This window comes from Hemicordylus capensis, chromosome 1, assembly GCF_027244095.1.
Source record: "Hemicordylus capensis ecotype Gifberg chromosome 1, rHemCap1.1.pri, whole genome shotgun sequence".
NCBI lineage: Eukaryota > Metazoa > Chordata > Lepidosauria > Squamata > Cordylidae > Hemicordylus > Hemicordylus capensis.
Window position 1 is genome coordinate 159246331 of NC_069657.1, and position 27522 is coordinate 159273852.

Genomic DNA, 27522 nt, shown 5'->3' on the forward strand with positions numbered 1-27522 from the left:
ATTCAATCCTTGGCCTATTCAGGTGGGACTGGGAAAGATCCCTGTCTGAAACCATGCAGAACTGTTGCTGGGCAGTATAGACAGTGGTGGGCTATATAGACCAATGGCCTGAATCAGTATAAGCCAGCTTCATATGTTCATAATCTGTGGGATAGCTTTTGTCGCCATTAATTGATCCAGATCAAATGTATAGCTTCTCTTTTTGTTAAAACAAAACAAAACAATAGAGTATTTTTCCTAATGAGTAGAGCATTTTGAACAAACTAAAAAGTCTCTTTTCTGAATACCTCCAAGCTATCTAGATCTTTGTAACAAAATGTGTTTAAAATAATGCCATCTCTACTGTTTTACATTTAAAGCTGCCTTTTATTTTGTTAGTCCATTCTAAATGCTGTATTTCTTTAAACCATTTTTCAAAAACCATCCATTTGATACATTTTCATATATTAAAAACCCAATTTCTGATTAGAAGAGTGGGCATTTGAAATCCTGCCATCATTTTCTAATTCTTACACAATTTTCTGTGTAAATGTTCAACAAGTCATCAAGTGCCATCCTTTCCATTCTTCATAAATATCTACTTATTTGTGCTACAGATTTTTTATAGTTCACACTACATGTATTCATGTGTGATTTTTGAGCATATTCAAGGTATGGGACACATATCCTTTCATATGACTCGTACATGCATCACTCCAGCTGAGTGTATATGTTCCTCCCTAACCATGACACGGCAGTTCTGTATGCCTATAGTGAAGCCGGGGAAGATGGGCAATATAGGCTGAGGAAAGGTCAGTGTGACAAAGGGAATGGATTTGCTGAAAGAACACATCCCAGAAGATGCTCTAGGGCGGCAAAGGTGTCCTCCATTACTGTTATCTTCAACACATGATTCTTCCACCTAGTTCCATTTCTTCACTTCATTCTATTATCTGCCTTTGAGTCTTCGCAGTCTTAGACCCCAGAAGATAGTCTTGCACATAAATGTTCTAACTTGTAATTGTTTGCCTTTTTATGATGATGATTATTATTATACAGCAATTCTGCAGTTTACAAGAGAAATAGCCCCTGCAACATAAAGAAGCCCTTCCATACCTAGCCATCTTCTCATGCAGTAGTTCTGAAGGATCATTCTGTGCCAGATACAAAGAGAATTGGGGGCTGCCCTCACCTTCAGATCCCTTTTCATATCAATACCAGCTGAACAGCTGTAAACTGGACATGACACTCAATCTGAATTCTCCTGCTTCCCCAGAAGCTTCTTGCTCTGTTCAGTCACCTACAATTAAATAATGGATGGTAAAATCTGAATCTTTGGCTTCCAGAGTATGTATATACTTGTTCCCTTGTAGTCTTGTTTGTCTTTCATTTCCTAAACTGGATGGCTGCAGCACAATCATTCTCTATTTCCATGGCTTATTCTGAGTTGTGCTTAAGTAAACAAAAGAAACAGTCACAACACAAACTTTGCCATGGATTTTCCTGTGTTTTAGAATGCTCAAAGATGAATTCATGCATCAGACAAGTGTCCATTTACTGTGAAAGTTTGTCAGCTACTTAGTTAAGTCCTAAGTAATTAAAATGAAGAAAAAATGCCACCTAATTTATGGATTAAGCCATTCACAGTGAGATAAGCCCACCAGTTTTAATTTAATTTAATTTAATTTAATTTAATTTGTGAACAGCTTCTTTATGAAAATCAAGAAAGTTTTTTCATTGCTTCATTCCACTGGTGCAAAATGAGTTGGGTGAAAATATTTTTCATCTGTTACATCCTGATGTTCCTAGATCTGATCCTGAACATGACCCAGAATGGAAAGGGAAGCAAAACCTGAGAACAACTGTTTATATATAAATAGTATCTAATATCTTTACCTTGTTCCTAGTTAGAGTATGCAAAATTAATTGTCCCTTGACTTTGCACATGTTATTTTTAGCACTTAGAAGTAAGTTTCATTGGAGTAAATGGGTCAACAGTATAAAGCAAATATATTTAGGTCTGTAAGCTTGGACTTTTCACTTTGTCACCTTCTTCCACTCTCTTTCTTATCTGAACTGTCAGCGTATGTAGCTTATAATGAAGTAGATTTCTTTTTCTATTTTTGTTTTGTGGAGAATATTGTCTAGACATGATGAGCTGTCAAGCACTGCCAAGTTGGATCGAATGAGGCTATACTGGGACTCAATTACGATGCTTGTTCTGAATAAGTAAATGTTTCTCTCTTTGCAATCCTCCCCTTTTCACCACCAGAAATAGAATAGCAACTTTCCTTCCAGTTATGTATGCTTATTCCAGTTCTGTATAATGGGGCGGTGGGTGGGGGGAGAAGGAGGGAGGGAACCCATATCTTGTCTTGACTGCAACCTTGCATTTTATTTTATGTCAATATGGATGTCTTTTGATTCCCAGCAATGAAATTGACAGAGTTTCTTTTACAAATCCAGCACTGTATTTCCAAGTATTGTTTTAATAAGAATGGTGTTGATGTGATCTTGTCTCATTTTAGGTCCAGGAAAGGAGTAAATTCTTCTCTGTCTTCTACCTGTCCATTAATGCAGGAAGTTTGATTTCCACTTTCATTACTCCTGTACTGAGAGGTCAGTGTTGATTTGGAATGACCACAGGAATTAGCTGCACCATTAATTTGATTCTCTTGACTTTTGAATGAAGGAAATTATATGCTGCTTTGCAGTGACTAGACTCATAATTATGCTTTGTTGATTTTGCCGTACAAGTAGGCAGCATGTATATTTTAAAACCACAGTTTAAAATTTGGACACAGCATTTCACACTATGGACACAATCCTTCCTTGCATGGGTTCAGCACCCCTTTATAGAGACATTCCCATACATGTTGGGCACAAAAGCTTGGGCACATGGGCAAAGAGTCACAGACCACACCAAGACAATCTGGGGAACTGAAGCAAACAAGTAAGCTTATACAGCCCACCCCTCCCATTTGGTTAAGCAATGCGAGTTCAAGAGTTTTCATTCCTTGACTAAACGGCATGGAAAAAACTGGACAGATCTCCTAGTCTCAATAATGGCCTAGCACACCAAGTGCCCATGCCAATGCACCATAGGGGTTTGGGCAGAAGGGCTCTTATATGTCCCATGGATATTCCTCTATATGCAGGTGCTATATCAGTCATGAGGTTTGTGACCTCATGCTTATTTCAGACCAAATAACCATAAGGATCAGTGGTACAAAGGTTAAAGAGATGATGTTAATTATGACTCTCTATTGTGGCTCCTTCTTACAACTTTCTAGCTGACATTCTTGTTCTGCAAGTTACACCCATATACTGTTACACCCATTGGACTGCAATCCAACACAAAGCACACTTAAGCTCACTGATTGTTTTTTGGGAAGGAAACCATTTGGGGATGAGGGCTAAGCTATTATTACCATATCCTACAGGGACCCTGAAAGGTGGGGTTTCCCCCTCCAATTCTTGTCTTCTCCTGCAGAGGAGTCAGGAAAAGTCAGTGGTGCTTTCTTCCTCTCTTCTGGAAGTAGGATGAGGTTTTACTCCTCCAGCTCCTCTCTCTTCTTGTGTGCGTGGTGGAAAGTCAAATGGAGGAGAGAGAAAGGTCACAGCTGTCAGTACTTCATTTTGCTTTGACCTTTCTGCATCTAGTCTTAAAGTTAGTAAGAGTCATGGCCCCAGAAATGAGAACGCCAAGACACATAAAATTGTGAAGCTTGTTCTGAGTCATCATATTACAGTAACCAAACTAAACATGATGGCAGTGCATCATTACAAACTCACGATTTTTGATCATGTGTGAGTAAACAACTAGGTAGAAAGAGTGTGTGAGAAAGGAGCTGGATAGAACGGTGCCATGCCCCAGCAATTTAACAAGATAGGAGGAATATCTGTCTTCTTGAACTCCCCTCTCACTCATGATCACTCCTTCACTCCTCCTCCTTAGTTGTTTGCTCATACATGATTGAAAATTGGGAGCGTGCACAGCTCCCAAAGCTTGGTAGGACACTTGTCCCACCCCGTTTGGGGTCATGTGAACAGCCCTGCTGTTTGTTTTTTTTTTGTTCTTTTTCCAGGATTCAAGGGGTGTGCATGTGTGTGTGTTTCTGAAAACCTTTTTGGTTTTGGCTAGCTGTAAGGGAGGGCTTGCTTATCTTCTATTTTTGCACGAAAGCACAAGAAAGCAAAGCTATTTAGCTGTGTCAATACCAGTAAGCTGCTGTTGCCCAGGACATTTTGTAGCTGAGTTAAACAGCCGTTTCTTTTAAACTCTGCATTTTATGTCAACACAGGTCATTGCCAGGCCAAATATATACAGAGGCATGCTTCAGAGTGGTATGAGGAAATCTGGCTCTTTCTGGAAGAGAAAAAGAAGTGTCCTATGATGCTTGTCACTTTCATATGACATCTATAGCTGCTGTATTGAGCAACCCAAAGTTCTGAGCTCCCCATTGCAGATCAGGAAACAAACTATGGGCGTGGAGCAGAATGCTTTCTGGACGGTCAGATTTCAGCTAATCCCTCTTGAAGCAAAGCAACCCAACATCATGTACACATTATTGCGAACTTTAGATAAAGATGTCACGCAGGGTGTTCACTAAGAACTTCCTTTTCACTTGTTCTTGTTTTCTGTAGTGCAGAATACATGGTGGTGGTTGTTAAACTCCAGCTTTGCAAACAGTTCTCCTGGGATTATTTGTATAGAATCCAGAGGAAAGAGTTGTGGTATGTAAGGACAAGGCAGGCAGTGGAGCAGAATCAGGAATATTAATGGTTTATTTAAATAGATATTATTTACGGAGAGGCAAGTACATTCAGTGCTCTTGCTGCTATTTGTTAGCCCTGCCTCAACTCCAGGACTGGAATAAAAGTAACTAAGGCGCCATTCAAACGCTGGCCTGGATCAAGGAATGGATTAACCAAAAACACCACAATTTGCAGCTGGATATATCCATGTACCTAGAGTCCGGCAAGTGTCCCTATAAACAAAGCAATGCAGTAGTTGTTGCAGAAAGTGCAGCCTTGCATATTGTGTATATGAGGCTGCTGAAGGTGCTGGTAGTTCACACACCTACAGGTTTTGGCTCAGAATCTGACTTGTCTACCAGCAGTGCAAATAATAGGCATACTCACACGACTGCTAAATGGGTAGAAGAAGCGTCCTACTCAGGTTTGGGAGCTGTGCATGCTCCCGATTTCCAGTTGTCTGTCAGCAAAAAGCAAGGTAGGAGGAGTGGGGAGTGATCATGTACGAGGCTTGCAGTGGGTAGGACAGCCCTATCCTACCCAGCTCTCATACTGAACTGTTTAATGAGATAGGAGGAAAAGCCTTCGTACCCAATATGAGCCTCGCACATGATCACTGCCCCCGCCACCTCCTAGCTTGCTTTTTACTGACAGACAACCAGAAACTGGGAGTGCACACAGCTCCCAAACCTGAGCAGAACACTTGTTCTACCCATTTAACGATTGTGTGAACAAGCCTAGAATGTTTTTCCAATCGCCTTTGCTGTTTAGTGGCTGCTTCTCAAAGGTTCTTGGTTTGAGTCCCACTTGGTGTAAGGCAACTGGAGTTTCAAGCCAGGGACTCAGGCACGAGCAACTAGATGGCTGATTCTGTTCACTGCCAGAGGAGGTTTGCCAGAGGGGAAAGTTGCTGCCTTGTTTGGTGTCAATGCCACAGGTGGCCAGAAGGTAGCATTGCAGTTATGAGCTCCCATAGCAATCGGGTGACATAAGGAACTAGTGGGATTCCACCTGGCCTTATGCAGCCTCCAGCTGTGATCTAACTCTTTAGTCTGAACAACTCTTTGCTTGGAGTGAAGAAAGGGAAACCTCTAAGATGCACAAAGAATCCATTTATTTTGTCCAAACATTTCAATAAAAAAGTCTTCATGAGGACAATGGATTCCATTTTGCAACAAAGCTGTTTGAGAAAGAAGAGTGCCTTATTTCTATAATGCCTCTTAAGCAGACTGTTTATTGGACCAAATAAATTTATTCTTTGTGCACTTGAGAGGTTTCCCTCTTTCTTCATCCCTGTGTGTGCATGTGTGTGTGTGCCTGCCCTGCCCGCCCCCTGACCCCAACTTACAGCTTTTGGTTCGAGTAAACTCACTGCCTTTTAGGATCATCCATTAACAGTAAAGGATTCAGCAGTCAAGAAATACGCCACAGACTAGCATTTGGTAAGGTTGTAATGGAGGCCTTGGAAAGGATATTTAGATGCTGTGATGTGTCTATCGAGCTTTCAAACTTTGGTGCTGGAGACTTTTGAGGACACCATGGACAGCCAGGAAAACACACAAATTGATCATAGAACAAATCAATCCAGAATTTTCACTCGCACAAATGACCAGGCTCAAACTATCATACTTTGGTCACATTATGCAAAAACCCAGCTCCCTTGAGAAGTCCATAATGCTGGGAAAAGTTGAAGGAAAGAGGAGAAGAGGACGACCAGCAGCAAGGTGGATGGACTCAATTATGACAGAAATGAATGCACCACTGAGAGATCTAAAAGGCCTAGTTGAAGACAGATCATCCTGGAGAGACTCTATCTGTGTGGTCGCTAAGAGTCGACACCGACTTGATGGCAATCAATCAATCAATCAATCAATCAATCTCACTGCTTGCTTCTCTTTTCTCCAGACCACCAGCTACATGAGACCAATTCACACAACCAGGCTGGTGTACTGACTACATGGGTGGGATAGATTTGTGCAGAGTTCAGTACACTGTGATGCAAGTATGTGATTATGTTATCACTCACCCAATTTCTTGGACCTTCAAACCATTACTATCATCAGTGTAGCTCACAGAAGTCAGAGACAATCACTTGCAAACTTCTCACAGGTCCAAGATATAGATTCATTCAACTAGTTTTTCAAAGTCAAAACCAATACAAGTAGTACTGCCATATATTTGAATGGCTGAATGGTCTTGTGAATGGTTGAGCACATGCTCAGAATGCCACATCCCCTTCAAAAGTGGGTAGAAACAAGACATGCTGGCTGACATCCAGATGAATGCTACTCCAGTGCAATGAAAAAAGGTGCAGCCACTCAAGAAGGTTGCATAGCTGATCGAATGCTCAAAGTTGGTCAAGCACTTGCACTCTTGGTCCATGTGGGCAAGTGTTGCTTTCTCATAACATACATAATTTTACATAATTTTGTGCAACATATATTGACTGAACAAAACATTTCATAGCAGAAGGTGCACCATAGGTTGCACAAAATTGTCCTGTTGCACCAGTGCGACACTGGTCTTGAATGCAAGCTTCTGACTTATTGGAACAAGCTAGTGCAGGCCTGCTCAACTTAGGCCCCCCCAGCTGTTTTTGGACTACAACTCCCATAATTCTCAGCTACAGAAGCCAATAGCCAGGGATTATGGGAATTGTAGGCCAACATCTGCAGGAGGGCCAAAGTTGAGCAGGCCTGAGCTAGTGCAACATCCTTGCACTAGTGCAACATGTTTGAACAAATGCAGCATTAGTCTAGAGCAGGCTTCCTCAACCTGCGACCCTCCAGATGTTGCTGAACTACAACTCCCAGCACCCCTAGCCACAGGCTAGGTATGCTGGGAGTTGTAGTTCAGCAACATCTGGAGGGCTGCAGGTTGGTGAAACCTGGTCTAGAGTTCAGCTGCTGTTGCTTGCCTTCAATATGTAATGAGTCATTCGCAATTTGGATTGAACATGTGCAGATTGACTCAGTGGGGAAACTCTATGTACTAATTTAAAGTGAGAAAAAAAGTGGTAATGTTAATCTTTCCTCTTTACATTGTGGTGATGATGGAATGAGATGGAGAATAGAACTGAAACACGATAAAATGGAGTCTTGTTTTTCATTATCTTAGGAGATGTGAAGTGCTTTGGAGGAGACTGCTATGCTCTGGCTTTTGGTGTTCCTGCTAGTCTGATGGTTATAGCACTTGGTAAGTAGTAGATGCAATAACAGAGTATTTACATGCTACCATCCACTGACCCTGCTGCACCTGAAGGATAAGCATGTACCATTGGCCACAGCTAAAGTGTAGTGTAGTGTAGTGTAGTGTAGTGTAGTGGCTAAGAGAGTAAGCTGTGACTCATAAGTCCCCCCTTTCAAATCTTACCTTTGCTATGATCTTACTAAGTGGCCTTAGGCAGATCACTCCCTCTCAGCCTCAGCTGTAATATGGTGGCAATAATACTTACCTGGGAGTTATTCACACATGGCTTTATGCCGCGGGGTATCCAAGGAGTGAATCTATTTTGCAGCATATTCAAGGCTGTTTAATTCGGGGGATTAGATGGACCGTTCACATAACCGTTGGATCCCCACTGCATTCCCTGTGATCTTTCTCCTGTGTGTGGTCCAACTGCTGGCTTCGGGTTTTCTCTCCAACCAATCACAACCCTGGAGGACACAAGAGACACCTCCCTTCATTATTACATTATTACTCAGCGTGCAGTGGGGTGTGGTGTGGACTTGATCCTGCAGGGATGGAGAGCAACAAGCCCCCCAGAAAGCAATCGATCCTCTGCAAAGGGGTCTTCCTTGGATGCATTTAGGAAACACCTTCCCATCCAGCCTGGGAAACCGACACCAAATGTCAAGTTTCCTCTGTCCCCAGCGGAGTCAGTTACAAAACAGTGCTCCCTCCTCCTCGCGTTGACTTTCTCTGTGAGAGAGAAGTTGGGAATGGAAACAGCCAAGAGTCTGCCGCTTGTTGCAAAGCCTGTCTGCTTGACTGGTCTCCCCCAAGCTGCCTGCAGTCAGTGCCTGCTGCTGAGAACGGAGGGGTTGGCAGCTGCAGCAGCAGCAGCTGAGATGGGGTGGGCAGGGGAGACGAATTTGGCAGGAGGACCCTCATAGAGCCAAGGGGGTGTGGGGTGGGTGGGGGGTGGGGAGGAAGATTTCAGGAAGCATGCACCAGCCAGCTGAGATGCAAAAGAGCTCTGAAGGCAAGTGCCTCCTTTGTCATTCTGGCCACCCCCTCCCACTCTTCGAAGCTTGCTGTAGTCTCCATTCTGGATATCTAAAGCCTACATAAAAAGCACAGGAAGACTCCGTGTTTCTTTTCAAAAGCTGCTGAAACTAGAGGGTTTTTTTAAAGCCGGACATACTTTGGGCTAAGCCAGAATGTGCAGCCTTGATTCGGGGGGAAACAGATTCCTGTCTGTACTGGTCCCTGATAGCCCGCAGGGACTTTGGGGTAAATGCAGCTAATATGTGGACTAGCACACTCCGTTCTGGAGGAGATTCGAACTAAAAACCCTGTGTGTAAAGCCTCCAGGCAGGGTTGTTGTACGGTATATATCAGTATTCTTCATTGTAAAGCCAGTGAACCTTTCCCCTGGCACCATGCAGAGCTGACTACACAGTGCTGCACTTTGCCCAGTGCCAGTGGGGCTTCTTTAAGGGAATCAGAGCCCTCTTGAACCCCTACACCATCTTGGAAGGCATGCACAGAGTGCTGAGGAATGTAGCCCTTTCCAGCACTGCCTTCACAGAACTCTTAAGAGAAGGTTCCACCTCTGTTAAAGAATCCTCCTAGCTCAAAGAAAAATGCAGTACTGCACAGAGGTCAGCACTGTGGGAAACTGAACTCACATTTTGCCCCTTGGGGAGGGGGGGGAATGGCTTAACATATGGAGATTTTTTGCCAAAGTGGCCCCCTCTTGAAAAACTGTGAAGGATACTGGCTTACATCAAGCTAATCATCTGAAGTGCTTTGCACACTCAAAAAGCACTATGCAAGTACTAAGGCCTTTCATATGGCCAAGATCCAGAAGGTAGTAAATCCAGCTTTTTCTGCATGTAAGAACACAGAGAGGCCTGCCCAGCCAGCTCATTCAAATGCAGGAAGCCTGTCTGACTTCTTAACCTTGATTTTTACCAAGGTAAGGCAAAAATAGCAGCTCCCCTACCTTGGGCTGCCTATCGTGTGTTGAAACCCTCATTTTAAGCACTCCCCAGCAGGGGTGTACACAGATCTTTCCCCCGCAATTCAGATTGAATTTGGACTGAACCACGGGTCCACAAACTGGTTTGGTCAAATCAACCAGTTCAACTGGTTCAGCAGTTCAGCTTGTAAAGGGGAATCTGGTGAGGATACCACACATGTGTGGAGGCCAGATCAGTTCCGGATCTGGAGCACAGCAGCACAGGTGGGTTGCTGGAGGAGCACAACATGCATGCACACTGGGTCTGGGTCAGGGGGCCTTCAAGGAGCGGTGGTACCACTACCGCAGCCACTGCCAGACTAAGAAGCCCCTTACATCTACTTTTAAAGGTGCCCTCTTGCTGCCGCCCCAGCTGGCCTTTAGAAGCCTTTTCAAGGATTCCCCTTTGCTTGTAAAGGGGAATCCTCACCAGGTTCCCCTTCACAAGCATAGCCCCTCAAACTGCTAAACCATGGTGAACTGGTCCATCATGGACCGGGATTGGTTCGGTTCAATTGCAAACTGGCCGGCCTTACTGAAGGCTGGTCAGGTTTGCAACCGAGCTTCTCAAACTGACCTGGTTCATGGTGGACCTGTTTGCTGTGAACCGTTCGTGTACCCCCCTACTCCCCAGCAGCCAGCAGCCATGTTTGTTGGAGAGTTCTGCAACTAGAGGAGTCAGAGGAGAGCTGCTGGTGAACTGAGGGCTTCCCCTCTACTGGGAACACATTGCATTGTAGGATACCTCCCTCTATCCTTGGAGGACCTAGTTCCCTGAGGCAACAATGGAGCCTGTGGCTGCTGTGTTCATGTGTGGGGTAAGTTAGCAGAGCCAAACTGAGGCTCTGCTCATCTGCCAGGAATAGGGTAGGAACTTTTCCCTCCCCCAAATCACTCCCCCAAATCATGGTCATATGAAATACCTTACTAAGTATTATTATTAGCTGACTTTATTGTTTGTTTAATCTTCATCCCATCTCTCCATAAAAATATCCAAGGTAAGGTACAAAAAAAATTATAAAAGCATTATAGATGGATTCATACATACTGTAGATAGAGATACAGCTATAGAATAATAATAAATACATTGCACTAAAAACTGGAGTAATGGAGAAACTGAAAAAATGCCAATAAAGAGAATAAAAAGAGCAACAATAAAATACTATATTAGCATACTGAATTAAAAGATGAATTAAAAATGCCTTAATCTATCATTGGGAAGACATACCTGAAGGTGCAAGGAGGGCATTCCAAAAACAGGGTTGCCTATTTCCTGGCCCCCACCTGCCAGCTCTCAGAAGACAGGAGAACCCAAAGAAAGGCCTCATCTGAAGATCTTAGGATTAGGCAGGTTTGTATGGGAGCCAGTAGTGGAGGGAGGCTGGCGGCGGCCTGTGGCCCCCTGGCCCCACCCCCTGCATCTGACATCAGATGCAGGGGGCTGGCAATCCATGCCCCCATCTGATGTCAGGCGCGGGGACATGGCCTCCCTCCCAAATGGGGCTGCGTGGCCTTGTTTGGGAGGGAGATTGGCCCACGCTGCATGGGGCAGCACAGGATGGAGTAGAGCCATTCTGGCCACACTGCCAGTGCAGTGTGGGCCGATCTCCCTCCAAAACGGGGCCACACGGCCCTGTTTGGAAGGGAGGTTGGCCCCGCTGTGTTGGCAACGAGGCCAGGAGCAGCTTTCCCTGCCTCTAAAACACAGGGAGAGTCACTCTGGCCACACTGCCAATGCAGCACGGGCTGATTTCAGTACCAAATGGGGTGGCCCAGCCCCATTTGGGAGCCAAATAACACCCCCACTTCTGACATCAGAGGTGTCTGGGGCCATGAGGCACGGCCCCTGGGGGCAGTGGCCCGGGTTCTTTGAACCCGTTCGCCCAGTGGTGGCTGCCTTTTATGTGTACTGTTGTCCTGGCTGGTTGGAAGCACCAACACTGTGTTGTGTAGCACGTCGGCCATTGAACTTGTTTCTCACTCTCTGTGTCCTCAAAACAGTAGGATGTTCCAATGGTAGCTTTACAGGCTCAGCCGAAAACTGATGAGACAGTGCTAGAGACTTGTGGCTTGTGATTTTGTGATATTTTATTTACAAAAATACAGGTAGGAAGCAAGCAGGGATATGAACTGGCAGCACTACTCCTGAATCAGTTTCCCCCAAAGCAATAGCAGGCCTTTGTCCCTGAATCAGTTTCCGCCAAAGCAATCGCTGGCAGTTGCATTCTGCCTGCCAGCTCCAGAACTCAGGGTCAAATGACACATTGAAGAAAGTGCATGCTTAGTGTTCTGTGTGTGTATGTTTTTTTAAAAAAGTGAATGACTGGATCAGTGTCCCTGTAGATTCGGGACAACAGCTGGGGAAAGTCTTTAATCCTATCTCTGCCACAGCCATGATCCAAATCATCCTTCTCCCATGCTGGTAGTTGTCAAGAGGAAAAATCTTCCATTGTTTTTGCAGTAACATGTAGTTTGACCCTCATGCTCGCTTTCCACCTTTTCAAGAAATTGCCTTTCTCTCATCTCTTGCCACACTTACTCTTAGGGAGGACAGCTGATCTCAGACCCCCATCATGAGAGGCAGGCAATGACCTCCATACCTAGGTGGCCTCAATTTGCCATGAATTGATTCATTTCTAAAAGTTGTAGCATGACTCAAGACAGACCCTTAGGGCAGCTTACAGCAAATACAACAATACACCACCACTGAAAAACCTGTCCTTGTGACCTCAGATGACAATGGAATTTAGAGCAGGGCTGCATTTGTAGACTTGAGCAAGTGAACACGATCAAGGCTTTCATAGACAAAACCAGCATCTTAAACAATTTTGCCATCTGTCTGTTTCTTACTGGAACAGTATGGGAATTGGAGATCTATTTCTTGTGGCTGACATCCTGACTAACAAAGTGTGTGTGCAGTAAAGCAAGCCTGCATACATTCCAGACTTTTAGCAGAATGGGTGTTTGCAATTTCCATCCATCTCCTCTTCCTTCTGAAGCACTCTGTGCTACCTGAAAATAGGTCCCTGTGGGTTGCACAGCCACTGAAGTGATCACAGAGCCCTTCAGAGGAAAGGGGAGATTGGCAAAAACCATTCCCTCCCCAATGCAAGATCCCATGCTCTAGAGCACAGCAAACACACACATTCTTCCTTTGCTGGCATAAGCTTTGTTAGTTAGCATGGTGGCCATCTTTACATCTAAGTAGTTCCAAATCCAGGAATGGCTGGTAAGGGTAAGGGAGCAGATTGATTAGGGCAGTGTTTTCTCCCATCTACTCAGTTTTCCTCCTCCGCTGTCTCTTAATTCACCCCTGATGGATCTTATACTTGTTTTGCTCACTCCCTCTTGCAAACTTAGGAGAGAAGAAAGATGGCTGGAGAAGGAGGTGGGGAGTATGGGCCAGTTTGGATGACATGCTGGCTGAAGATGCAATAAAGATGGGGATCTGAATTGCCCCTCTGCATGCACTCTAGATACCTGTTTAAATGTCAGGACAAGTGCACTCTTGCCGTGACTCCATCTTTATTGCATGTGCAGCTGACGTATCATCCCAACCAGCCCCTATTGGTTAGGGCAAAGTTTCCCCCTCTCTGTCCTCCCTTCAGCTGGCATTTGGCTCAGTCATGGTTTGTGCTCATACTGATCCACTTGGGAGCTCAAAGATAGACCCTGCCAGGATGAGCCGTGGCTGAGTCAAGTGACAGTGGAGATGGGCAGAGTGGAGGGGGAAACACTTCCGAACCAACCCACTCCAAGCCATGCCTGCCTCTCCTCCAGGGCCACCTGCAGCTTAAGAAGAGAGACCAGAGTCCATCCAGTCCAGCATACTGTTTGCAGTGATGACCAGAGACAGATGTTGCTGGGAGGCTTTGTAGCCAGGTATGAAGGTTATAGCCCTTCCCTGTCTTTTGGTGCTTGTCCTCAGCATTGGGTATATCGGATATGCAGAGATATACTGCCTCTGGACTGGGAGGTGCCATTTAGTTATCACAATGGAACCACTGATAGGCCTGTCTTCTACACATTTGTCTAATGCCGTTTCAAATCCTTGTTTTGCCTTGAAGCTCTCTGGTCTTTCGTGCAAGGATAAAATGTGGAGAGGAGACAACCCCCAAACCCACCAGGAGCGCCTTAGAGGAAGGAAGAAATATAAATAAATGATCTTCTTTAAAAAAGCCATACAAGGGAGGTTTACATGGGTCACTGGGAGTGGGAGATCATCTCTGGCTGTCCTATTCCCACCCTTTTGGTAAAAGCACCTTCCTCTCCCACAGCTTAAAACAAGTTGCCTTATCTTGCTTTATCATTCCCTTTGAGATATGGGTCTTTCTAGCAGTCAAGACTTGGAATTGACTAACAGCTGATGCTTCAGGAATGTTTTGTTGTGCTCTCTTTTGCTAAAAAAAAAATGACATGCCTGTAGAGCGCCAGAAGCTTCCTGCGTACCACATGGTTTCTTTGTGTCTGTGGTGATTACTAGATGTCATCTGACAAAAGTGTTAGAAAAGTACATCACGTAAGTTACAAAAGGAAAACACACCAGCAAATGTGGCAGTTGCTTTTTAGGACTATACCAGCTTTGATTTATTATTGTTGCTGTTGCTGCAGATCCTCCAGTGCTATAAGGTGGTCAAAACTGAGTTTCAACCATCCAGATGCAGATATGAGGGTAATATTTAAGACTGGATCACATTTAAAAATTTCCATTCCCTTCTCTTAAAGGAGAGGAGAGCTGGTCTTGTGGTAGCAAGCATGACTTGTCCCCATAGCTAAGCAGGGTCTGCCGTGGTTGCATATGAATGGGAGACTTGATGTCTGAGCACTACAAGATATTCCCCTCAGGGGATGGAGCTGCTCTGGGAAGAGCAGAAGGTTTCAAGTTCCCTCCCTGGCTTCTCCAAGATAGGGCTGAGAGAGATTCCTGCCTGCAACCTTGGAGAAGCCGCTGCCAGCCTGTGAAGACAATACTGAGCTAGATAGACCATTGTCTGACTCAGTGTATGGCAGCTTCCTATGTTTCCTATGAGCACTTGCCATTTGTAGGCCTATCCTTGAATATGCCAATGGGCACCCCCTTCTCAGAGTTCTAGAGCAGTAAGCATATTTTTACCATTCGCTACACTTCTTTTGTAGTTGTGTTTATTTCTGGAAATGGGATGTACAAAAAGAGTCCACCACAAGGGAATATCTTACTCGAAGTTTGGAAGTGTATTTGGGTAAGTATGTTTCTTTGCTATTGTTTTCCATGCATAGTTCTAAGATCATAAATATCTATTGGTTCTTGGCCTTTTGGTTAAGATCAAGTCTAGATCCTAGAGACACATTGTATGTATGTGTGTATGTACATGTTTGCATGAGTTATAGTATGTATGTGTGTAAGAATTTGCCCTCATCTAGAGCCAGAAATTAACACTTTGCAGTGTGTGGAGGACTGAAATGTAGAGATAACCAATGCATGAAGGGGAGAGCAGGATCACATCTGCTGACCCTGACCTTGTTCTCCAGTTTATACATACGTATGGTTTATTCAGAAGACTTGATCAGTACTCCACGACGACCCTCCTCCCACCTTTGTGTATTCATTTGCTGACATTCTGTGCAGCTTCCTGTTAGCACCACAAGAGCTGCTACAGGCTCTTTTAGAAAGTGTCCGTGCAGTCGTGCAATAGGCATCGCACTCTTGCACCAACACTGGAATTGTACAAATGCAGTTGTTCAATATTCAGACATTATTTCCACTAGTCATACATCAGCAACCGCGTTTGCACAATTCTAGCACTTGTGTAAGAGCACACTTGCAAAATTTCCTGAACGCTTTTCAAAAGAGCATGTAGCAGTTCCCACAGTGCAAACTACGCCTGTGGGAAGCTTTGCAGAATGCCAGCCCTTGTCTCCACAATTTAGTCACCTGCACGGGGCTTTTATATCAATCAGTGATTCCAACTTTCAGTATCAGATTGGTCAAGGGATTTATCCAAATAACCAATTAAGCCCCAATGTTATAGTACAATTGAATATTGTCCTACTTCTTTCAAAGCATAAGTGCCTATTGGAAGTAAGCCAGAGGCCCTTGGGCCAAAGTGTTCAGAAACTCTGGCTTCTTACTATTTATCATCCTGATTAGTATCACTTTACTCCAGCACTGAGGTCATTGTGACCATTTAAACAGCAAGGAGTTTTTATATTTAGGAAAAAGATTACTCAGAATGGGTTGTTATATGATGGACATCTACAAAATTATAAATGGTGTGAAGAGAGATTAGATTGCTCTCTCTCTCTCTCTCTCTCACACACACACACACACACACACCCAAACACACACACACACACACACAAACACACACACACATTGAATTCAGGTCACCTCGTGAAACTCATTACCACACTATTTATAACAGATTAAAGGAAGTACTTCTTCATGCAATCATTAAAGCATAATTATTTTATGAAATTCATAACCATGGTGGCTAGAGCGTAAATTGTTTTTTAAAAGAAATACAAACTAACGACTATTAGCCATGAAAGCAAAATATAATTTCCATGTCCAGACACAGTAGAATTTCGAACACCAGAAACTAGGGAGAATCACAGGGGATGGCTTTTCCAACCTCATGCCCTCCTCATTAGCATCTGGCTGGCCTTTGACAGACTGTCGGATTAGTGAGCTAGTGTAGTGTAATGGCTAGGAGACTGAATTGTGAATTTGACCCAACTCACTTGTGGCCCTGAACTCACTTGGTGGCCAGCTGTAAAACAGAAATGATTATGCTTACTTTACAGGGTTGTTGCAAGGATTACATCTAGATACTGTATATGTATAAGGCACTCAGAATAAACAAAAAGCACTGTACAAATGCTAAGTCAAGTCAAGTCAAGTCAGTGTTGACTCCTGGTGACCACAGCGCCCTGTGGTTGTCTTTGGTAGAATACAGGAGGAGTTTACCATTGCCATCTCTCACACAGTATGAGATGATGCCTTCTTCCTATATCACTGCTGCCCAATACAGGGGTTTCCCATAGTCTGGGGGACATACCAGAGGAGATTCAAACTGGCAACCTCTGGCTTGATAATCAAGTCATTTCCCTGCTGTGCCATTAGGTGGCTTCCCAAATACTAAGTACCATCAGATAAACCTTGAACTGATCAATCAATGCAAATCTTAAGTATGGGAAACTTTTGTCTATAATCTAGACCAAAATTCCAGAAATAAAGGACACTGCAGACATGTAGTCAGCTACGGAGTTATACATATGGGAGATGCCTTCTGTTAAGCCAGGCCAAAGATCCATTTCTTCAATTCTGTGTACCCCATTTTTTTCTGACAGAAAAAGATTGAGAACCCTAGCAAGACAGCATCAAGGCATGTGTTCCTTAATGCTAAGAACACATCAAAGTTTCTTCTCAGATCAGGATACCCTTCATATCTTCTGGATGTAATCTAGTGAAACGGTAGAAATAATTTGATTTGGGTGGACCCAAGAAAACAAGCTCAGATTTATTTATTCATTTGAAGTTTGTGTATCCTATCCTTCAGGACTCAGTCCTTTCAGAGGGGATAACAAAGATTCTTTAAGCTATAATGGAAAAATATATAAAGGGCTTTTGATAGTGGACTGAGGGAATTGAAACCTGGGGTAACATCACCAGAAGAACTGCTTAACCCATATATGCCTCTTAACTGCTTCCATTCTCCTCCAGTTTGCTTTTACAAACCGGATCAAAAATCGTTCCCGACAGATTCCCACGAGGGAGCACTGGCTGGACTGGGCATCAGAAAAATACTCAGTGAGTCAAAATTTGTATCAGAGGATTTGTATGTCAAGTATTGTGTCTCTTTTAAATAGTACTATAGTAGGTCAGTTGAGTACTATAGTTGGAAGGTAGTAATGGGCAAACTTGCCTCTGCAGCCTACTTTTAGACCAGGGCTGCTCAACTTTGGCCCTTCAGCTATTTTTGGACTACAACTCCCATAATCCTCTATCACAGTGGCCAGTAGTCAAGGATTATGGGAGTTGTAGGCCAACATCTGCAGGAGGGTCGAAGTTGAGCAGCCCCATTTTAGACTGTTGATCCATCGGCCAAAGTATTGTCTACAATGACTGACAAGAACTCTCCAGGGTTTCAGAAAGAGATCTTCCTTTGTCCTACCTATCTTAAGGGGCTCATAAAGGCTCTTAGTTGAATGTCCTTGTACCTCTTGTCCTGGTATGAAGTCATCCTAAATGTTCCTGAAATTAGTACTATCCTGCAATCAAAAGCCTGAGGCAAATCTGTGTATCTGCTTCTAGTACCTTTGAATAAAATGGCCCATAGAGTGGTCTCAAGATATATGACACAGGTCTGGACCCAAACAGCGGGTCTGGACCCATACAGAGTCTGATGGAAACCCCCGGGAACCATACGTAAGCTACTGGGCTCTTGGAGAGAAATTGTGGCATATAAGTGTAACAAATAATGTGAAGGCCAACCTATTTCTATGTCATAGGCAGGACATGGGACTATATAGACTAACAGCAAGATGTTCCAATAATGTGCTGAGAAGTACCAAATTAGTAACACAGGAAGAAAGGTAATAGAATTCCTGAAAAACACATTTCAGCTACATCAAGAGATTCTGTGTAGGAAGTTACTATATTTACCAGGGTGTGTGAAATATGGCAAACATTTATCATGCTCAGAGCTTGTGGACAGCCCCTGAACATACAATTCAAATAACTGATGTACTTGAAGCAGGAAAATTGAACTACCACCTCACAGTGTGAAAAGAACACATTTTCCTAGACACCATTGATCTCTGTGCAGCAATGTGCTATTGTCCCAAAATGATTGCTTGTTAGACATTCCTTTTTCTACCATTTTGCCTTTTGTTTCCCTTTACAGAGTCAACTGATCACCGAAGTTAAAATGGTGACAAGAGTCCTGTTCCTGTTTATCCCCCTGCCAATGTTCTGGGCTTTGTTTGATCAACAGGTACCGTACATCAGGTCACAACTGCTGCTTCATTGCACCCACAACTCTGATCTCATTACATCATTGCCAATAACAATAAGTTTAAAATTATTTTATTTGGTAAATCATCACTGGAGAAACGTCCCTCTGAATGCTCGGTTATTCTTATTGATAACCCTAGATTGGCCAGTAGGGAAAATGAACAAAGTTTTGGGGATAATCTATTAGTATAAGGATCTGCAAACTTGCAAAGAAGAACCATTATTTTTGTTTTATCTTTTACCAAACACAGAGAGAGAGAGAGAGAGGGGGGGGGCACCATTAATCAATATTAAACCAAGCTTGATTTCTTATTGCTTGAAATTTTCTCACTGTAAATGAGGTGCAGTGGGAGTCCAGTTGAACATATAAAAGCAGAAGTCTACCCATTTTGCAATTGCTAATGTTTACCCCCTTTCTCTTTTTAGTTCTCATCTCCATGTTTGAATGTATTTATTTTTTCTACTTTATTTCTAAAACTCCGGATTTTACAGCACCCAGCCCAGGAGCTCACTCACATACTGCTCAAACTAGCCTAGGCCCTCACTGTGTTGTCATGGGCAACTGTGCCCCCATTGGCTGGGAGGAGGGAGGAGGGAGGGGTAGTGGGGAGGAAGGGGGGAACTTATGGGGTTTTGGGGAAAGGTTAAAAAAATTAATCACCCACCTGCTCATTTCTTTTGTGGGTTGGGTGGTAGGTAGCACCCATCACACTCTACCATCCAACTTACTTTGGTGTCCCTAGGAGCTACCCATGGGGATCAATAGGGTGTTTTGAATTTCCCCGTTGTTCTATATGGCCAAAACACTTGAAACATTTCAAGTTTTGTTTTGTCGAAACAGCCGGGTTGTTTCAACAAAACGGCCAACTGCTGTTTCGGCCATTTGCATTTTGTTTTGAACTCGAGACAAAATGTTTACAGGGAAAGCAAGTTATGAATTTAATAAAAATATCGTAGGCAGAAAGAAAACAAAGAAAAAACTGGCTGAAGTGGGGTAAGATCAAAACCATCAGACATTCCTTTTATGATCAGTTTTCTCTTCTGCATACCGTAGACTGTGGTATTTATTATGGTCTGTTTTCTACTTAGGGTTCTAGGTGGACACTGCAAGCCACTAAAATGAATGCTGACTTTGTAAGTACATAGCATTATTCAAGATAATGATGTTTCTTCTTTTTTTAAAAACAACTCAGTGTGTTAAATGATGGGCCCACAGTGTAATATTGGGTCATACTTTTATTGATTTAAAAATAAGTACATCATTAGAAAGATGATAATTATGGCCATAATGACCAGGAGCATAATTGTAGGAAGTGTAAGCAATGTAGTATGGCAAAGAAATGAAGAGTGTCCCTAAGCATGTAATACATTTTGGCTCTGCGGGATTCCTAGAGTTCTTCATTCCATTCAGCTTTCTCAGAGTTTTATAATAGTAATAGTACTTTTACTACTAGGTCACCTTAACTGGCGCAGCAGGGAAATGCTTGACTATAAAGCAGAAGGTTGCCGGTTCGAGGAAGATGCTGAAAGGCATCATCTTATACTGCGCGGGAGGAGGCAATGGTAAACCCCTCCTGTATTTTACCAAAAGAAAACCAGAGAGCTCTGTGGTCGCCAGGAGTCGAAATCGACTTGATGCACTTTACTGTTATTGCTGCTGCTGTTTGAATTGATTCAGCTTTGGGGAAGGACCATAGGTCAGTGGTAGAGCACCTACTATGTTTGCATAAAGCCCCAGGTCCAGTCCCTGTCATCTCCTATTAAAAATGGATCTCAGGCAGCAGAGTGGGAAGGACCTTATTCTGAGACACTAAAGAGTTGTTGCCAGTCAAAGTAGATAGTACTGAACTAGATGGACCAATGGCCTGACTCAGTATGGCAGCTTCACAAATTAGTTTATTTACATCTCACCCTTTCCTGATGGAGCTCAGGGCTTATCTTATGCTCACAACAGTCCAGTATGATATATTAGGCTGAGAGATAATTGCACAGTGAGTGTCATGGCTGAGTGGGGATTTGAAATCAAGGCCAAGTCCCATAATTTGTCTCCTAGCTCTGGTTCCTCTATACTGCAGTGGCTTCCCCATAGTTCCCTCAGCAGAACTATAGCCCTATTCAACACTCATACAGTCTGTGTATAGCGTATACAGGTACAGATCTGTACACAGGTACAATTATTGCCACGTTATGTTGAATGTCGGTATAGCATTACATTTCCTGTCTGTACCATGCATCTGAGGGACCTGTGCCCAGGTTAATGGACATGAATGCAGGGACAGTCATTCATGGAAAAACGTGTACGCGTGTACAGAGTGACATCTGGATGCAGGTACAACATAATATCTGAGCAGGGGATGGATGCCCTGCTCAGAGCACTATCCCTGGAATAACTCATACATGAGTGAAAGGCTTCTTTTACTCATGGGCTTGTGGGGAAACCATGCTCCTGATGCTGGAATACAGGAATAGTCACAGAACCAAGAGGAACTAGGAAGCAAACATGGGACAAAACATAATAGGCTCGTTCACATGATTGTGAACACATGATTATGAACCTCCTTAAAGAACTGAGTATAACTGCCAAGTAGGACAGAGCCCTCTGACTAAACATGAATACGACAAATGTGGATATGCCGCTTTTCAACAAAAGTTTCCAAAGTGGCTTACATAGATATAATTAAGAAATAAAATTGCTGCCTGTCCCCAAAGGGCTCACAATCTAAAATGAAACATAAGGTAGACACTAGCAACAGTCACTGGAAGGATGCTGTGCTGGTGTTGGATAGGCACAGTTGTTCTTCCCACGCTAAATAAAGAAAAACAGAACTTAAAAAATTTAGCCTTGCAGGTGATCACTTTCTCACCTGTCTGACCATGTTTTTAGCTCATGCATGAGCAGAAAATGGGAACGTGCGTAGCTCCAGGGCTAGGGTAGGATGTGTCTCCTACCTTATTCATCATCGTGGGAACAGCCCTGTTTTCTGAAATGGACCTTAATTATCAACATGTAGTCTGGAAGGGTCCTAAAGATCTTATTCAAGCCCCACAACCCAAAAAGCACAATTTTCTACTCACTAATACACACCCACAGGCAGAACAGAACCAATTTAAATTAGCTCCACCTCAGAGATAATCAGGTGGTTTGATAGGGCAGGACTGAGGGCAAAGTACAATCAAAATTGTTGAAGCATCACATAAATATTCATTTATCTGTGTGTGCCATATTAATAAAAGTTCTACTTTAAAAACAAATAAGGTCCCTGAGATCCCTGACTAGTCCTTGCAACTGTTTAGAGAAATTGTCTAAACAGAGTTTGGTCCTGTGATAAATAGGATGGGATCTCTGGTCTGGGATCTCTGTTATGTTCTGCAGATGGCTTGCGTCTAAAACATTGTTCCATTCATGTCAAGAAGAGTGTGGAATCGTCCATGAAAATAAACACGGAGCCACTGAGAAGTCATTTCAGCTGCTAAGAACCCCCATGTGGTAGCTGACTGTTTCATTGATGTCAGTTCTGCCACAGTGGCCTTGTTTTTTGTTTGCTAACCAGTTTTAATGTCATTACATTTCAGGGAGGATTTATCCTTCAACCTGACCAAATGCAGGTAGGGCAGTAACTATCCACTGCTGCATATTTCCATTATCTCTGTACTCCCATTGATTGCACTTATGTAGCACCAATTTGTAAGGCCTCAGCAAGGGTCAGGCACCCGTGGCTGGGGGTTCCAGGGTCAGTCCAAGTAGACCAGAAACAGGAACATGTTCAAATAAATACGCTGTTTTCCAGAGTAAAAGAAATAATGTTCAGAGGGGCCAGGTGTGGGTGCATAGTCAAAGCCAGACAGGAGTGGGGATCCAAGGCAGCCACAGAAGATCAAGAGGTGTAGCCATAAACTGGCAGAAGTCTGGATCCAGAACAGCAATCGGAGAAAGGGTACAGGAACTTAGGCAGTTTCCTTACTCCAGAGAAAAGGTGCTCAGAAGTAGATGCTGACTAACTAACTAACTACAGGGTTTAACGTTAACTGGTGGACATTAGAACAGTGCTGCTGGATCAGGCCCAAGGCCTATCTAGTCCAGCATCCTGTTTCACTTCTGGGGAGCCCACAGGCAAGAGCTGAGGGCATGCCCTCTGTCCTGCTGTTGCCCCTGTGCCTCTGCTCTTTAGAGGCATCTTGCCTCTTCAGCTGGAAGTGGCCTATAGCCCTCAGACTGGTATCTACTGATAAACTTATCCTCCATGAATTTATCTAAGCCCTTCTTAAAGCTATTCAGGCTAGTGGCTGTCACCACATCTTGTGGTAGAGAATTCCATAGGTTAATTATGTGTTGTGTGGAAAAGTACTTCCTTTTGTCAGTCCTAAGTTTCTTGGCAATCAGTTTCATGGGATGACTCCTGGTTCTAGTGTTATGAGAGAGGGAGAAAATTTTCTCTCTATCCACTCCCTCCACACCATGTATAATTTTATAGATTTCTATCATGTCGCCTCCTCAGTCATCTTTTTTCTAAACTAAAAAGCACCAGGTGTTGTAGTATTGCCTTGTAAGGAAGGTGCTCTAGGTCCTTGATCATCTTGGTTGCCCTCATCTGTACCTTCTCCAGTTGTAGAATATCCTTTTTGAGTTATGGTGACCAGAACTGTACACAGTACTCCAAATGTGACCGCACCATAGATTTGTATAAGGGCATTATGATATTATATGTTTTATTTTCAGTCCCCTTCCTAATGATTCTAAATATGGAACTGGCCTTTTTCACAGCTGCCGCACACTGTGTTGACCACTTTCAGCAAGCTGTCCACCATGACCCCAAGATCTCTCTCCTGCTCAGTCACTGACAGCTCACACCCTTAATTAGTTTGGAGAGATCCTTTTGGAGCTCCTGGCAATGTTTTGGATTTCACTACCCCAAATAGTTTGGTATCATCTACAAATGTGGCCCCTCACTGTTTACCCAAACTTCTAGATCATTTATTAATAAATTTAAAAGCACTGGTCCCATCCCTGGGGCACTCTACTTCTTACCTCCCTCCATTTTGAGAGCTGTCTATTTATACCTACCTTCTGTTTCCTGTCCTTCAACCAGTTACAAATCCACATGTGGATCTGTCTCTTTATCTCATGACTGCTAAGTTTTCTCAAGAGTCTTTGATGAGGAAGCTTTGTCAAAAGCTTTTCCAAAAGCTTTTTGAAAATCCAAGTATAATATGTCAACTGCATCACTTTTATCCACATGCCTGTTGACACTTCCAAAGAACTCCAAAGGTTTGGTGAGGCAAGATTTACACTTGCAGATATCATGCTGGTTCCCCTTCAGCAGGGCCTTTTCTTCTAAATGCTTAACAATTTTATCCTTAAGAATGCTTTCCAACAATTTGCACCAAACAGACATACAGCTAACTGGTCTGTAATGGTCCAACTGCCTATCTGGCTTCTGATGTATTTAAAGAAGTTTTTGTTATTCCGCTTGATGCTTTTAACTAAATGTTCCTCAAACTCTCTTTTCACATCTTTTATTATCTCCTTGCACTTATTTTGCCAGAGTTTGTGTTTCTTTCTGTTCTCTTCATTTGGGTAGGCCTTCCAATTTCTGAAGGAAGTCTTCTTCCCCTTTATAGCTTCCTTGACTTTACTTGTTAGCCATGCTGGCATCCTCCTGGATTTGGTGGTACCTTTCCTCCTTTTTGGTATACTTTCTAACTGGGCTTCTTCTAACTGGGTTTATTGTGGTCTTAAATAACCTCAATGCATTCTGGAGCAAAATGACTCCCCTGATTTTCCCTTTCAGTTTTCTTTTCACCAAACTCCTCATTTTAAATACGTTTCCTCTTCTGAACTTCAAAGTGTCTGAGATTTCCTTGGTGATTCTCTCCTCGCATATATGCTGAATTTGATCACACGATGGTCACTGTTCCCTAAAGGTTCCACGACACTGACTTCTCACACCAGGTTCTGTGCACCACTCAGGATTAAGTCCAAGGTCACCTTCTGTCTAGTTGGTTCCATGACCAACTGTTCTAGAGAGCAGTCATTCGGCGTACCCAGATATTTGGCCTCTTTGTCATTATTTGAATGTGAATTTACCCAGTCTATGTGTGGGTAATTGAAGTCACCCATTATTACATCTCTGTCTCTCTTTGATGTCTCCCTGAGTTCATTCTGCAACTCCCAGTCACTGTTAGAGATGTACAAACCAGTTCGGAAACAAACCTGTTCGACATCCAGCTCACCCAACTTGGCCCGGAGGCTTCGGACATTGGCATATAAGCACCTATATGCTGAATGACTATTCAGATCACCTGCTAGGTCACCCTGGGCACTGCTGTTCATCTTAGGCAGCTGGTAATGCAATCTGGATGATGGCCACAGAGCTCAGTTTGCCAGACATTTAAGGCAAACGGCTCTGGTAATGCAGAAGGTAACATTGCTTCAAGGCTAGGCACTCTGGTTTGACACTCCACCAGTGCCCTACATAATTATTTAATTATTCAACACCTTACATTTTAATATATCAAATCATAGATTATAGGGCTGTCCTCACAATCAGAATTAGGGTAGGAAAAAGCGTCCCTGACATTTGATCATGTAGTAGATAAAAACAAGGTGGGAAGCTTGCTTGTCTGTCAAGCCCCAGCTGAGTAGGACAAGCACACCCTACTCAGGTTCTGCCCAAGCTTTGGAACAAGGTAGCAGGAAAAACCCTACTACCCAGTTGGGGCCTGGCAGATGAGCAAACTCCCTGCCTCTGACCTTGCTTCTGTCTAACACATTATTAAATAGTGGGAACATGCATCGCTCCTGAACCAGGGTAGGAGGCTTCTCCTTCCCTAATAATAAGGCTGAGAACAGCCCTTGTATGTTGCCATTCAATCAGAATCTGCTGTGGATGGTATGGACATGTGAGCAGTCACATGTTATGTCAAAACTAGAAAGAAGTCCTGTACAAAACAAAATGTGAATGTTTTCATGGAGGCTTCAGAGCACTTGTTTGTGTCTTACCTCACTGTTTCTGAAGAATGGCTATGGGTGGGTCATTCACACATGATGCAGAACCTACTTGCAAAGTCAGTAACCGACCTGTCTGTGGTTGTCTGAACCCGTGCCAAGGAAGGAACCTGAGGTTCATTCAGGGCCTCAAACCAAGATGTGTAATCAAGATTTGAAGTTGGCTTGCCAAATCGTGCTGCTCCTACTGAGCTGCAGGTTACGTCTGAACCTACGCTCTTCATGAACCTCTGGATAATTCCAGGCAAATCCACTCGCTTTGCCATCAGGGCCAATGGCTGCAAGGCAGCACATGGCAGACTGGGAGAGCATCCAGGGTCTCTTGGGGAGGCCCAGAGGCGTAACTATAGGGGGGGCAGGGGGGGCACGTGCCCCGGGCGCCATCTTTTCTGGTCACATGGGGGGCGCCGCCATGACCAATTTTTTAAAAAATTTTTTAAATTTTTTGTTAATACAAATGTTTCCTGCTCAGTGCAGCAGCACTGCAGCAGTCAGGGGAGCACGTCGGTGCCCCCTTCCCCACGAGCGGTCCCTTCCGTGCCGCCTGCACCCCCCCATTGCTTTGCTGGCGCCTGGCGGCCAGTCAGTGACCTGGCTTGGCGGCGGGCGCTTGTGAGGAAAAACCTAAGTATAATGTAGTATGTTGGGGGGGCGGTGGGGGGGCACGGTGGGGGGCACCATTTCAGTGCTTGCCCCGGGCGCCGTTTTCCCTAGTTATGCCTCTGGGGAGGCCCAAACAGAGGGTGTACCTCTGTCTCAACTTGACTACTTTCAACAAATTGAGGTATGTGATTGTTTGCAGTGCCAGCTTCAGTTTCCCTTCATTTCTCAGGCTAGGGGAACCTCAACTAATGCATTATGTGTGAACCAGGCCTTTAATAGTCCTTAGTTAAAGGAAAGGAAATGTGTGCCGTTGAGTTAGTGTCGACTTCTGGCATCCACATTGCTAATCTCTTGCATTCTTTGTCATTACAGTTCTTAAACCCTCTCTTGATTCTTGTCTTCATCCCGGTTTTTGACTTTGGGCTATATCCCTTGATAAACCTCTGCAAATTTAATTTCACGTAAGTACCTAGCACCACCTAACTATGGTGTTTCTCTTTTTCATGAAGTATACTGCAGATTCATATGCACACGCACACGCACACACACTTGTAGGCTGGCACCATCCAAGTATTTTAGCCATCAAACATGATTTATTTTATTTTATTTGTATTGCAAATGTATACAATTACAAATAAGCCCTTTACACAATGCTTATACAACTTAAATAAGGTAAGGATGGTAACGGAAGGAAGAATACCTTTATTTCTGTTGGTTTAGTTTCTAGGAAAATAAGTACTCTTTAGCAGCTTTCAGGCAGTAGAAAATGAAGCAGACTACTACTATTAGATAGTTCCTGCCAGCATGACTTCTACATGCATGCAAAGCCCTCGGTCCCCACCATCTGGGCGGGAGGGTGGAAGGTTTTCAGGGGCGGCGCCAATATTTTCAGTCCTCCTATATTTTCCTGCTAACATAGGGAGTCTCCACTTACTGAAACAGTCTTCTGACCGCCCCCCACCTTCACCATTTAAACTTAAGCAGTATTTGCATGTG

The 27522-nt window shown here is 43.7% G+C and overlaps 1 protein-coding gene across 3 annotated transcripts in view; it reads left to right on the plus strand.

Moving 5' to 3' along the window:
- The window catches only part of SLC15A2 (solute carrier family 15 member 2), a 128429-nt gene that overhangs the window by 50849 nt on the left and 50058 nt on the right, over nucleotides 1-27522 (plus strand). For all 3 annotated transcript variants that reach the window (XM_053283550.1, XM_053283561.1, XM_053283542.1), the window contains 8 exons: nucleotides 2508-2598; nucleotides 7855-7932; nucleotides 15059-15141; nucleotides 17625-17711; nucleotides 18808-18897; nucleotides 20007-20051; nucleotides 22491-22523; nucleotides 26899-26987. In XM_053283550.1, coding sequence (XP_053139525.1) covers nucleotides 2508-2598; nucleotides 7855-7932; nucleotides 15059-15141; nucleotides 17625-17711; nucleotides 18808-18897; nucleotides 20007-20051; nucleotides 22491-22523; nucleotides 26899-26987 — 596 coding nt within the window. The remainder of the gene's footprint in view (nucleotides 1-2507; nucleotides 2599-7854; nucleotides 7933-15058; nucleotides 15142-17624; nucleotides 17712-18807; nucleotides 18898-20006; nucleotides 20052-22490; nucleotides 22524-26898; nucleotides 26988-27522) is intronic.